At 31.9% G+C, this 11,967-nt stretch overlaps 1 protein-coding gene across 1 annotated transcript; it reads right to left on the reverse strand.

Moving 5' to 3' along the window:
- Positions 1 to 271: 271 nt before the first annotated feature.
- On the reverse strand, positions 272 to 11,843 carry LOC111717722 (uncharacterized). The gene is made up of 3 exons (XM_023493198.1): positions 11,739 to 11,843; positions 2,290 to 2,660; positions 272 to 645 (listed from the first exon to the last, which is right to left on the reverse strand). Exons 1-3 carry the CDS (start codon positions 11,816 to 11,818, stop codon positions 449 to 451), a joined length of 648 nt encoding a protein of 215 aa, XP_023348966.1. The 5' UTR covers positions 11,819 to 11,843; the 3' UTR covers positions 272 to 448.
- Between the last annotated feature and the right edge of the window lie 124 nt (positions 11,844 to 11,967).

The raw sequence follows: 11,967 nt of genomic DNA on the forward strand, positions 1-11,967 counted from the left end.
AAACAATAAAAATAATATATGAAGAATAAAAACAGAGAAACCCAGAAAAAAAAGACTTTTATGTTTACAAAAAACAAATTGCAGCATTGAAGAAACGTGCTCAAAAAAGCCACTACTTAAAATTCGCAGTAGAGTGTTGTCGTCTTTTAAATCTCATTTTTTCCAGACCCCTCTGTTCAGATCACAAAATAGAGAGAGAAATCACAAAATTGTCTAATTTACTACAAATGACTAGATTTTGTTTTAATGCCTTTTGATTCGTATCTTATCATTTTTAATACTAAAACAGTTTTTACAAAAAATATCAACTAATGATTAATTAATAGTACGACGAAAAAGATATTGATTGTTCACCTCAAATTCCAATTTTCTATTGCTTTCAATTTCTTTGCAAATAGATGGTGTTAACCTTTGATTAAATACATTTTAATTTGTCAAATAATAATCTTCATCCAACATAAATGTGTGCGGGCATTGCGCTATTTGCGAGCACCGATCTCAGTCCTCCGACGGCCGCCCCCATCTGATTAAAGCCCGACCCTATCCACGTGATTGGTGATGAGTAGGTTTGCTGGAGGGGTGGAGGGGCTGGGAAGTATGAAGGTATATATATGTTGGAAGGTAGGCCGTTAAAGGGGAAACGTCCTGTTTAAAACATGAGTTCATTATGAGATATCGTTGAAAAAAAAAAACATTTTGAGATATTATTGTAAAGAAAAATCACATTTTGAGATATTATTGTGAAGGAAAGGCACATTTTGAGATATTATTGTGGAGGAATAGCACATTTGAGATAATATTGTGAAGGAAAAGCACATTTAGAGATATTATTGTGGAGGAATAGCACATTTTGAGATATTATTGTAAAGGAAAAGCACATTTAGAGATCTTATTGTGAAGGAAAAGCACATTTTGTGATATTATTGTGAAGAAAAAGCACATTTAGAAATATATTATTGTGAAGGAAAAGCACATTTTGAAATATTATTGTGAAGACAAAACACATTATGAGACATCATTGTAAAGAAAAAGCAAATAATGAGACATCATTGTAAAGAAAAAGCACGTTATAAGACATCATTATAAAGAAAAAGCAATTTACGAGACATCATTGTAAAGAAAAGGCAAATAATGAGACATTATTGTAAAGAAAAAGCAAATAATGAGACATCATTGTAAAGAAAAAGCAAATAATGAGACATCATTGTAAAGAAAAAGAACATAATGAGACATCATCGTAAAGAAAAAGCAAATAATGAGACATCATTGTAAAGAAAAAGCAATTTACGAGACATCATTGTAAAGAAAAAGCAAATAATGAGACATCATTGTAAAGAAAAAGCAATTTACGAGACATCATCGTAAAGAAAAAGCAAATAATGAGACATCATTGTAAAGAAAAAGCAATTTACGAAACATCATTGTAAAGAAAAACAAAAATAATGAGACATCATTGTAAAGAAAAAGCAAATAATGAGACATCATTGTAAAGAAAATGCACAATATGACAAATCATTGTAGAGATGGACATCGTTTTTGTGAACGATGGTGTTCAGAAAAAAAAAGAACGACGGACGAACAACTTGGATCAGAGAAATAAAAAACTACCGCTCTTTATAAACGAACAAAAAAAGAGTGAAAATCGTTCTAACGATGTTGAAAAAAACTTAACTTTTATTTTACTGAAAGGACGATTTTTTCACAAACTTTTGAAAAAACGAAGAAAAAACCCGAACGCGCCGATCTCTAGGAATTATCAAAATAATTGTATTGTGCATAGATCACAATCAAGATTTTTGGAACTTATAGACACAACATCTTGCAAGAATGAATTTTAGTAAAAAATTGTATCAGGGTAAAATAAAATGTTCAAGAAAAATTTACAAGAGTCTTTTCAGTATTCTGTGCGTATTCTGGCGTAAAAGTTAAAAAATAATCTAATTTTGTATGGGACGCTCTGCATCTTTTGTTTGTTTACGCTTAAACCAATTCCCGACCGTGTTGTCGATCCTGATACGTCATTGGTCATACCATGACTAGACAAACCTTACATTCCTTACTTTAGTTCTACGCATTGCTAGGTAGAAATTAAAAGGGAGTGAACAAAAGCTAGAATGAAATTAAATTAATTTAGATTGGCGTAAGATTAATATTCGTAAATTGGAAGATATTTGTCCTTTAAAATATCGTTTTCACTCTCTTTTCTCTTTTTATCTGAGCTGATTAAAAATCTTTAAGAAAAAAATGATTTAAAAGTTTTTTAATAAAATTTATAATATTGAACCCTGCCTGAAATCCAAGTGATTGGTGAGTTAGGTCTGCTGGGTGCCGCGGGTTTGACCGAAACAATGTCGTCTTCCTTATTTCCAGCTAAGGTCGGCTTCTTTTCACTCTCGCCATTATACTCCATACCGTTTACAACTATTTTTGACGGCTTGCCGTTGGCAAGAAAGTTCACAGGAGGATAGACAAAATTTGAGTTGTAAGGGATTGGATCCGAATTATACGGGATTGGTTTTCTTCGGATTAAAATGTAGCGCGCATCTCGTCTTGAACCTTCAAGTTTATCAGCTGCTGAATTAACGTCGTCTTCCACTACTAGAGACCTGGCCTGGAACCGGTTCAGCTGACAAACAAACAACAGCAGAAGCAACAACAGCCTGAAAATTAAGAGATTAAAAGATTTTTTCAAACTAATTTGGATCGCTTTAAGACAAGGGAATAAATACTTTGATGCCGACCTAATACATTCTCTATATAATGATTTGAACATAATCTTTCAATGTCGTCACGAGGGGAGGAAGGCCAGTCACAACAATTTCTCGTCCAAACCACATTCTCCTCATTTTCTCGTTCGAGCCACCTCGGAATCCTCGTCCTTCCATTATTTTGTGTTAACAAGTTTCCAATTCTTGAAGATAAAACTATTTTTTAAAAATCTGGCCACGTTATAGGGAATAACATATGGATGGACTAAAATATTGCAATGTTTATATCATGTTGGAATCTTCAAAACCATGAGAATGATGTCAAACTTTATTTAGGTAAAACTTCAATCTCTTCTGCCTCCGTGACCTTCGTGATATAAAATAAATAGCAAAATATTCGGCATACCTCTGCCTATAATTTTCCCCATGGAACCACCCGGAAAAATTCTATGGTTTTCACTATAATTAACAAAAAAGATTGAAGTTCTATAAACTTGGAATTATTTGCGACATTCTACACCAGGAATATCTGAAAATGCGCGTAAAAAAGGTGAACATTTTTAAAGACATTAAACTGGAAATCTTTAATTTAATTAAATTTTTTTTTCGATTTACAAAAATTTGATATTTCATTTATGCCCTAACGTAGCCCGATTTTAAAAAAATTGTTTTATCTGGAAGGATTAGACACTTAAAAAAAATAATATTGAATGGACGAGGTGGTTCGGANTCCCCTCTCGTCCCCCCATACTCATTATGGATAACCCTGTGTATAAAGATATATCTATAGACGAACTAACCACAAAGTTCAAATTTTTGTTGCAAATCATTAGAACCATTCATACACAATTATACAACCGGAAGTTACTGTTTTATTTATGTTCTGCTTGCACAAGGTGTCTCAGATAAATAAAGTGATATATTCGATTTATGTAGGGTGTCCCATGAAATTATTAATACTGGGTGTCCCATGAAATTATTAATACTGGGTGTCCCATGAGATTTTTCAGTTTCTAAGAATTTGTAATCTTTTCTCTCTCTCTTGGATTATTGACTTATATATAATGCACTAGATAAAATAATTTAAAGGCACCGCAGTGATGGTCAGACAAATCTAATCTTTTACGGATTTTTACAGGGGCGGATACAGCGGGGAGGGGCGGCAGGACCTTCGCACCCCCCTAAGATTTCGAGGCAAAAAATGTTCCCAATTTTATACATCGTATGCGTATCCCTTTTTTAAGTTATTTGATTAATGATTATTTAAATGAATTATAATATTTATTGAATAGTTGAATCATCAGTAAAAGTCAAATTTGTGATTTTTTTCAGAAGAAAATAAAAATGCGCTTCGCATCTTGATGTTTTTGATTCTACTTTTGGACTTCTTTGTTCCTTTTTTCAGAATAGCTTCTCAATAGCACTTAATGGATTGAAAACCTAGTGCAAAACAGGAAAAATTTCTATCTTAATAAATTATAATGTGTGATAAGTTAAAAATCTGGTTTTTTAGTCTTTAGTCATTAATTTCGACACTTTTTTTGAAGTCTTAAGTAAAAAAAACACTTGGTACCAAAATCTGGATTTTTNATCAAGCAAGAAAGTATGAATATTTATAATTTTGAAAATTGTTTTTTTTCAATTCATGGGGATTCTCTACAAAATTGACTTTCACATTTCTACTGGGGAAAATCTTATTGGAATTATCAGAAATAAACACTTTTAAACCTCAAGAAAAACGACAACATCTTTTACATTATTGATCAGATAAAGGTTTTAAGGGTACCGTTGTTAATTAAATCGGACATGGCCCACTCCTGTATGCCGAGTACATTAGCGCCTGATCCAATCAGGGTTCAGTCGTGTGTTTGTTGTCTATTCTGATCCAACAGAAATAGTATGGTGGTAACATCTATCTCATTATCCAATGAGAGTTATGAATCCTTCAATCGGCGCTATCAGTAAATGGAAATATTTACTTCTACTGAAACTATAGTGGCCCTAGGGTCACTTGAAATTACGCTTACACACTCCCTTTAAATTCCAAGAACTGCTTTGAATTGGCCTTAAACATGTAAATACATAAAATGCATTTATTGTGAATATGCATATTGCCTATTTTATGAGATACACATATTTACATTGAGTTTAAACGATGGTATATTTTGCACGTGTCCATTTTTATCTATAGTTAATAATTTCCGATTAAAATATCCACAATAGAGTTGAAAAAACGAAAATTAACGGGGCAAAAACAATGAAGTGATTTTTTTCAGAGAGTCGAATGTCTAAGATGTTGATTTGATTATTAGAACATTTCTTTAAAAGAATGAGAAAACCTATACTTGAAAAGTTTATCGAGTCTTTAACACAAATCCAAATTTTGGAATCCCTAAATCTTTACAACCTGATAAGTGTAAACTTTTAATATTTCAAATTTAGAATATCTGATCTGATAATTTTTTATAATATAAATTGGACTAAGATATTTCATAATTTTCAAAATCGATTTATTTTTAATGTCAACAAACTTTAAACTTATCCTAATAGATTTAATCTAATACTTACAAAGTTTGTCTTTCCTTAATTGAATTATTTTTCATGGTTTAAAAAATATTTTGAATATAATCATGTATGTAAATATTCTTAGTCATCTATTTGTTTAGTTCTGAAGGATCACAATGTAAAGAGACAGATGTTAGAATAGTAAATATAGCCCTAAACTACTTGTTGACAGATCAATGCGCAATCAACACAAAAAATGCCGCAACTCGTTGCTTCTGTAAACCTTGATAATGGTTTGCCCTAAAGGTAAATGCTTGTACTTGAATTATTTGCATATCAGGGGTCTGCAGTCTATATAAGGACCGGCTAAATAATTTGGAGGGAACACACTCTATTTTTAAAATTCTTATATCTTTGCAACATTTTTTATCTCAAATTATGACATTTAAGTAAATTAAGTATAAGAAGCTTTGCAAGCCAAAGGCATCACTTTACCAATTTCAAGATATCATAAGCATGGAAAATTATAATTTTGATATAAGTAAAATTGACTTTTTAATATTTTTCACAATAAAGAAATTAGTGTTTTGCACTTCCTTCTTCATATATTAGGAATTTATGTATATTGGCACATACAGAAATAATTATATTTGCAGGAACTTTTAGCGTTCTACCTCTAAATATATTATTACCCACTTGATGTATTTACTATTTATACGCTCAAGCTTAAAGGGACAATCTACATAATTACTTGTGACCCCCCCCCAAAAAAATGTCTGATTCACAACGGTACTGTTTACAGCTTCTCTTTTTCCTATATGGAAAAGCAATAAGTTTCCTTAATTTTCTTTATATAAATCCGAACAAAGCACTTTTTATAGAGAAACCACATTAACCCTATCCCGGCATAGGGACAAGGGAGGATTTAAAATAGTTCAAAAAGTACGTCGGACAAATGTTATTATATCCATTTTTCAAGGGTTTTTCAAATATATAAATTTTAGCCCCGTAGTTTTATAAATGAAAAGTTATTAATAATTTCTGATTTTTTTGAGACACCGACCCGCCATCGGTTTGAGTGTCCTCCACCCTACCCGATTCAACAAAAAAAGTTTGAGGCGAAGGTTTACAGGGTTCATAAGTCGAGAATATAATGTCTCTTGAAATGACGTGGACGGTCTCTTTTATAATGAAAAATAAGCCGGATTTATTTCAACAAAATCTATATTTTAAGCTTAATCTTAATCTAGAGCCTACGGGAATAAGACTAAGAGGGGGGGGGGGCAGGAGAGGAAAATGGGCAGAAAGGAGGAATTGATACAAATATATTTCTGACAGGATTACCCGAAAAGAATGAGACGTTATAATGACGACCCGAAACTCTTAAAATTAGTCAGTTTGGAGGATCAGTTTCCTCTCTTGAATAAAATATAATCGCATAAAAGTTTAGTTTGCAAAGGAAAAACCAAGATTACAGCTTCATAGGGAATCATGAGAGTGAGAAAAAAGTGTAAAATTTTTCTGAAAAGGCAACTCTGACGTCTCGTTCTTTGTTGGTAACCCTGTACATCTTTCAGTTGGATTTTTTTCAATCAAACAAAAGCGACTAAGCCACCTGGAAAAAACTGGGAAAAAAATAATTTTTATAATTTAAAATATGTAAAAGGAAAAATTATTATTTGCTGTAGATAATTTATATTATGCCTATCAAAATATTTAAAAAAAAGAGTAAATGGTTGTGTTGTCATCATAAACATTTTAAAAATATTTTTCATAATTTGGTTCATTGAATAATTTGCAGAATCTAAACTTGGTTTCATAACATCAGTTCACAGCTTATGTAAACCCCTTTTAAACCAAAACACATTCTTTTTCAGAATATTTAAATTCTTCAGAATTGCATCACAGTTTTGCAAAACATAAATTTTTCTTTAACTTTTTGCATTACTTTTGGCCAATTAGTGCAATTCATGGAAGCTACAAGTTGAGAGATTAGAAGGGATTCAGGGGAGGTAAAACCAACAAATATTATAATTGCAATCAAAATTACAAAATAAAAACAACGAAAAAAGGAAAGAAAAATAGAGGCAAGTTGTTACATATGAAGCAAGTTTTTTGACTCTTGAAAAATAATCAACTTACTTTACGATTTCCAAGTTTCAAAACAGATGATTAATCTATTTTGAGAAAAAGATATTTGGCTGCGGAATCTTAAGAATAAATAAGATAATAAACTTAATAAAAATATGAATAGATATGAAAAACTCTCTTGATTAAGAAATGCTCACCAACTTACCATTGAGTTTTCACACTAATTGGCAGTCTATTGAATGAAAGGATTTCTATTGAAATAAAGTATAATCAAATTTAAGTATAAAACGCCATATGTAGCTAAACCTTTGATTTCAGGATTTTATAATTCTTCAAAACCACAAAGAAAGTTACACTAGGAACCCCCAAATCTTAATTTACAAAAAAGTGTACTTCAGACTTCAGTGCCTGGTAGGAGCGTAAACAAATATTCCACCCAAAAACTAATGGCCAATTATTTTGTAAACAAAAATATGGTGTTTCCCTCTAACTTATACCTATCTATCTTTAGCTTCTACGTTAACTTTTATTATCATTTTAACAATATTAAAAGCTTTATCATACATCAGATTTTGAATCCCCCATCTTGAAAAATTCAATCAGCTGATTTTAAATCCTCCATCTTCAATAACCAAATCAGCTGATGTTGAATCCTCCATATTGAATCATCAAATAAGCTGATGTTGAATCCTCCATATTGAATCATCAAATAGCTGATTTTGAATGCTCATCTTTAAACATAAAATTAGGTGATTAATTAACTTATGAATATTTTTTTTCAATTTTCAGCAAAGTGTAAAATGTCGTGAAGTTAATCGAAATAAATCCTATTGTCAAGAAAATAGTGTGTATACAGTAAATTATATATATTGTTGTATATATATATTATTGTATAATTACCAATATTTGGTCAGGAAACAGCCCGGGTTTATTCTTTTAATGTGACTTTAAGTGCAACAAGTGGAATTATGTCAATTCCTGGTTCCTTTTCCGGTTTAGCAGAAGGGAGAGAGGGGGGNATGATTCATTTGGATTACTTTCTTCTCTTGCTGTCCTTTTGTTCTAGGCTCTAGCTGCCTAAAAACCTGCCTGGTACTCCAAATTAAAAATTGTTTTAAGAGGCGTACGTATACAAGTGAGGGGGAAACTACTCCCCCCCCTTTAGATAAGTAAGGGTGTTTTTTTAACACCATCGGGGGCCGAGACCCCCCTGGAAAGGTAATCTCATCCACCTTTTCCCCCTCCCCCTCCTGTTCGCAAATGTTTTAAACGTCCCTGTCCCCACACCCACCAAAAAAATATGGGGCAAAACAAACTTGAAAATAATAATTGTTTAAACATGAGAAGGTCATTAAACAGTTTTCCTGATTAGGGTCGTATATAGGTGTGTGATTGTGGGGGGGGGGTAAAATTTTAAATATCCCAGTAAATAAATCCAACTTTTTTGAGGACCAAAAAAAATTGGCGCCTTTGCCCCCCCCCTTCCCTGAAGTTCAAATCCTATGTACGCCCCTGTCCTAGATAACCTCTAATAGTTTAATTATAGATAATATGAATCCATTTTACTGTCACTAATAGTAATGAAGGTTTAGCAAATAGTAATTATTTCTTAAAAACTTCTAACCCAGGCTTTAAAGGAAAGTTAAAGGGACTGTGCCGTAGTAATGTGACCTTCCATAGAAAGTTTCATTTATAATTTAGAAAAGCATCCTTTTAAAATTTGTCAGAAGAATTGATACTTTTCTCTACAAAAGAAACAGTGAACGAAATTGACAGAAATGCCCTTTCGAGAGGGGAAAATTATGACATATTCCTTATTGTTGGTCAAATAAAGGTTTAAAGGGCAGTTGTTTGCGGGAAATGCAGTCCCTTTAAAACTAAGAAATAATTCATGCTGATAAATTAATTGTTTAAACTAAGATTACTGTTTTACTTGAAAGAATGTTAAATTGATAAAAAAAACGTCACATTTTAAAATAAAAACCTTTGTGTCTTAAATAAAAAACTAACAAAAAAACTAAAAACTGAAATTATATAAAAATAGTGCTTTTTTTGACAAAGAATGTTTTTCAAATGTTAATATCTATCTATAATACACGTATGACAGTCATTTCAAATCATATAATTTATCATTTTTAAATTATAAATCTACATTTTCTAATAATTTAGCATGAGGCAAAAACAGTTTGGCAGAAACATGATTATTTTTGTAATTATTTGAATCCGGATCCTAATTGCTAAAATGTACGATGTAAGCAAAAAGTGATAGGTAAGCAGAAGCACCAATGTGAAGGCACAATGTCATACATGACGATTACCCAAAATTTAAAAAAAATGTATAATTCGTTAAGGACGAAATCCATATGGTAAAGTTCTTCGCTTATATATGCTAGCTAAAGCTGGCCATACGAATGGACCACATTGGCAGAAACTTTTTAGTGGAAACCCATGGATACCCGGGGGGTAATTTATACAGAAAGAATTCGATTTTTTTTCAATTTTTTTTTTCAAATTTAACCTAAGCTAATATGTAATAAATAAGATCCATAAAACTTTATCAAGGGAGGGAGGTATGCATTTTTGGTTGCAGTTTTACAGTCAACCATGCAATTCAATTATTCAAGCTTTTATGCATCTAATCGCCTCTTAAACTTGGGAACTTTAATGCAAAACTGTAACAAAATAATAATATATAAAATATATAAAATAATATAAAAGTATATATTCCGCCATCCTATCCTCCTTTGTTCCCGACACTATACTGTAGTGTGAGAAGAAAATTTCAAGTGACCCTCCAGGGAAAGATGGCAATTCCCGATTTATAGCGATACCCTTGAAACCCTTATCTGATCAATACTATTGAAGATACTGTTTTTTTCTAGTTTGAAAGGTGCCATGACAAACTCCTGAAAGACAAACTCCTGAAAGACAAACTCCGGAAAGACAAATTCCTGAAAGACAAACTCCTGACAAGACAAACTCCTGAAAATACAAACTCCTGAAAGACAAACTCCAAGTTTGTCTTTCAGGAGTTTGTCTTTCAGGAGTTTGTCTTTCAGAAGTTTGTCATGGCGCCGTTTGAAAAGTGTTAAAGTCTCAGATATGTTAGAAACTTAATCCTCATATTTTTAGAAAATTAATTCTTATATGTTAGAGACTTAATCCTCATATTTTAGGGACTTAATTTTCGTATTTTAAGGACTTAATCCTAATATTTTAGAGATTTAACCCTAATGTTTACAGTAAACTAGTGGTCTTGATTAAAAGTCTAGTAAGTATTAACTTTAGAACCCATTTAATGCACATTTTCTGTTTTTTTTTTGCTATATCGTACGTTTTTCTTGGGCTATGTATTTTAAAAGTTTATTATATATGATCTGTTTTTGAAGGATTTTGACTGATATAGTTCACGTGTGCCAGCTTGTCTAGCATGCAATTTTTAAAATGTAATGCATCTATAACTCAAATTCTTTTAAACTCTTAAAGTTTAAATTTTTTATTTGGACCTCAAAACAAAGCCCATCAGTAGTGAGTAGACATACGCAAACAAAATTACCAAATGGGGCACATGAGAAGATGCATTAACCACCCCGGACTAACCAGAATGGGCAGCATTCGGTTTCTTCTATTTGAAATCAAACGTGTGCTGGTCTAAAATTCAACAATATTTTTAATGGGTCAAATTATGATCGAAATTCACAGCTTTCTGGAATATTGACATAACCGTTAAATCCATTTGTGATGAAAGCACACACAAATGTTACGCATGTACTTTGAAGTTTTGATAAAAAGATATTTTAATCTTAAACTTTCTTGAACCTTTGACATCGTAACTATTTTTATTTATTATTACGCAGTGTGAAAAAAGCAAAGGAATTGAGTCTTTGTCACAAACTATGATTTTCTAATCTCTATATCTTTGTAACCCAATTCTGTTAGATGAAAAAATCTAAGCTTGAAATATCAAAGGTGTACACCATCAGGTGGAAACAATATAGGTAGTATGAAAATCAGAGTTTGTTACAAAGACTCAATTCCTTTATCTGCTAACGTATAAAAAAATTCAAAAACATTATTCTTCTTCTTGATAACTCTTCAATGGGAGGGGTTATTATTGAAATCATTAAAGTTTTCAATGTTACGTAGAGTTTACTTTAGCTTGATGCATCTATTCCACAGTTTGATGAGTCCCACAGTATTTAAAATGTATTGATATCTAGGAAGCATAGATATAAATATTCTTTTTTATCACATTCTCTTAGTTTGCACAAAGCACTTCATTTTATTTTCTTATAAGTTTCTTATAGCTAGCCCCCCTCAACAAATTCAAGTACACCTCTGAATATATATAAATAAGCAATATATGTAACCCAAAGAGCTTTGTAATATACCGTCTTTGATGCAACCTAATCAGAGATTGAATAAAAGTCTCACCTATTCTCCAACTGTGACATATTTGAGACACTAAAAACAACTGAGCAACATAAACCGATTCTCCGTCTATCCTTCTCCATCCATCTATCCTACTAGCTGTCCGCACTTTTTACGGAGACTGCTACGCGCGTTAATGCGTACAGGATCAGCCAGTGCGTCAGGATCCGGGAAACTTGAATCCTATCGTGGGAAGTTCGCATAGATGCAGGTATTTTAGTCCAGATGGGGG

The sequence above is a fragment of the Eurytemora carolleeae genome, unplaced genomic scaffold, assembly GCF_000591075.1.
Source record: "Eurytemora carolleeae unplaced genomic scaffold, Eaff_2.0 scaffold1792, whole genome shotgun sequence".
NCBI classification, from domain to species: domain Eukaryota; kingdom Metazoa; phylum Arthropoda; class Copepoda; order Calanoida; family Temoridae; genus Eurytemora; species Eurytemora carolleeae.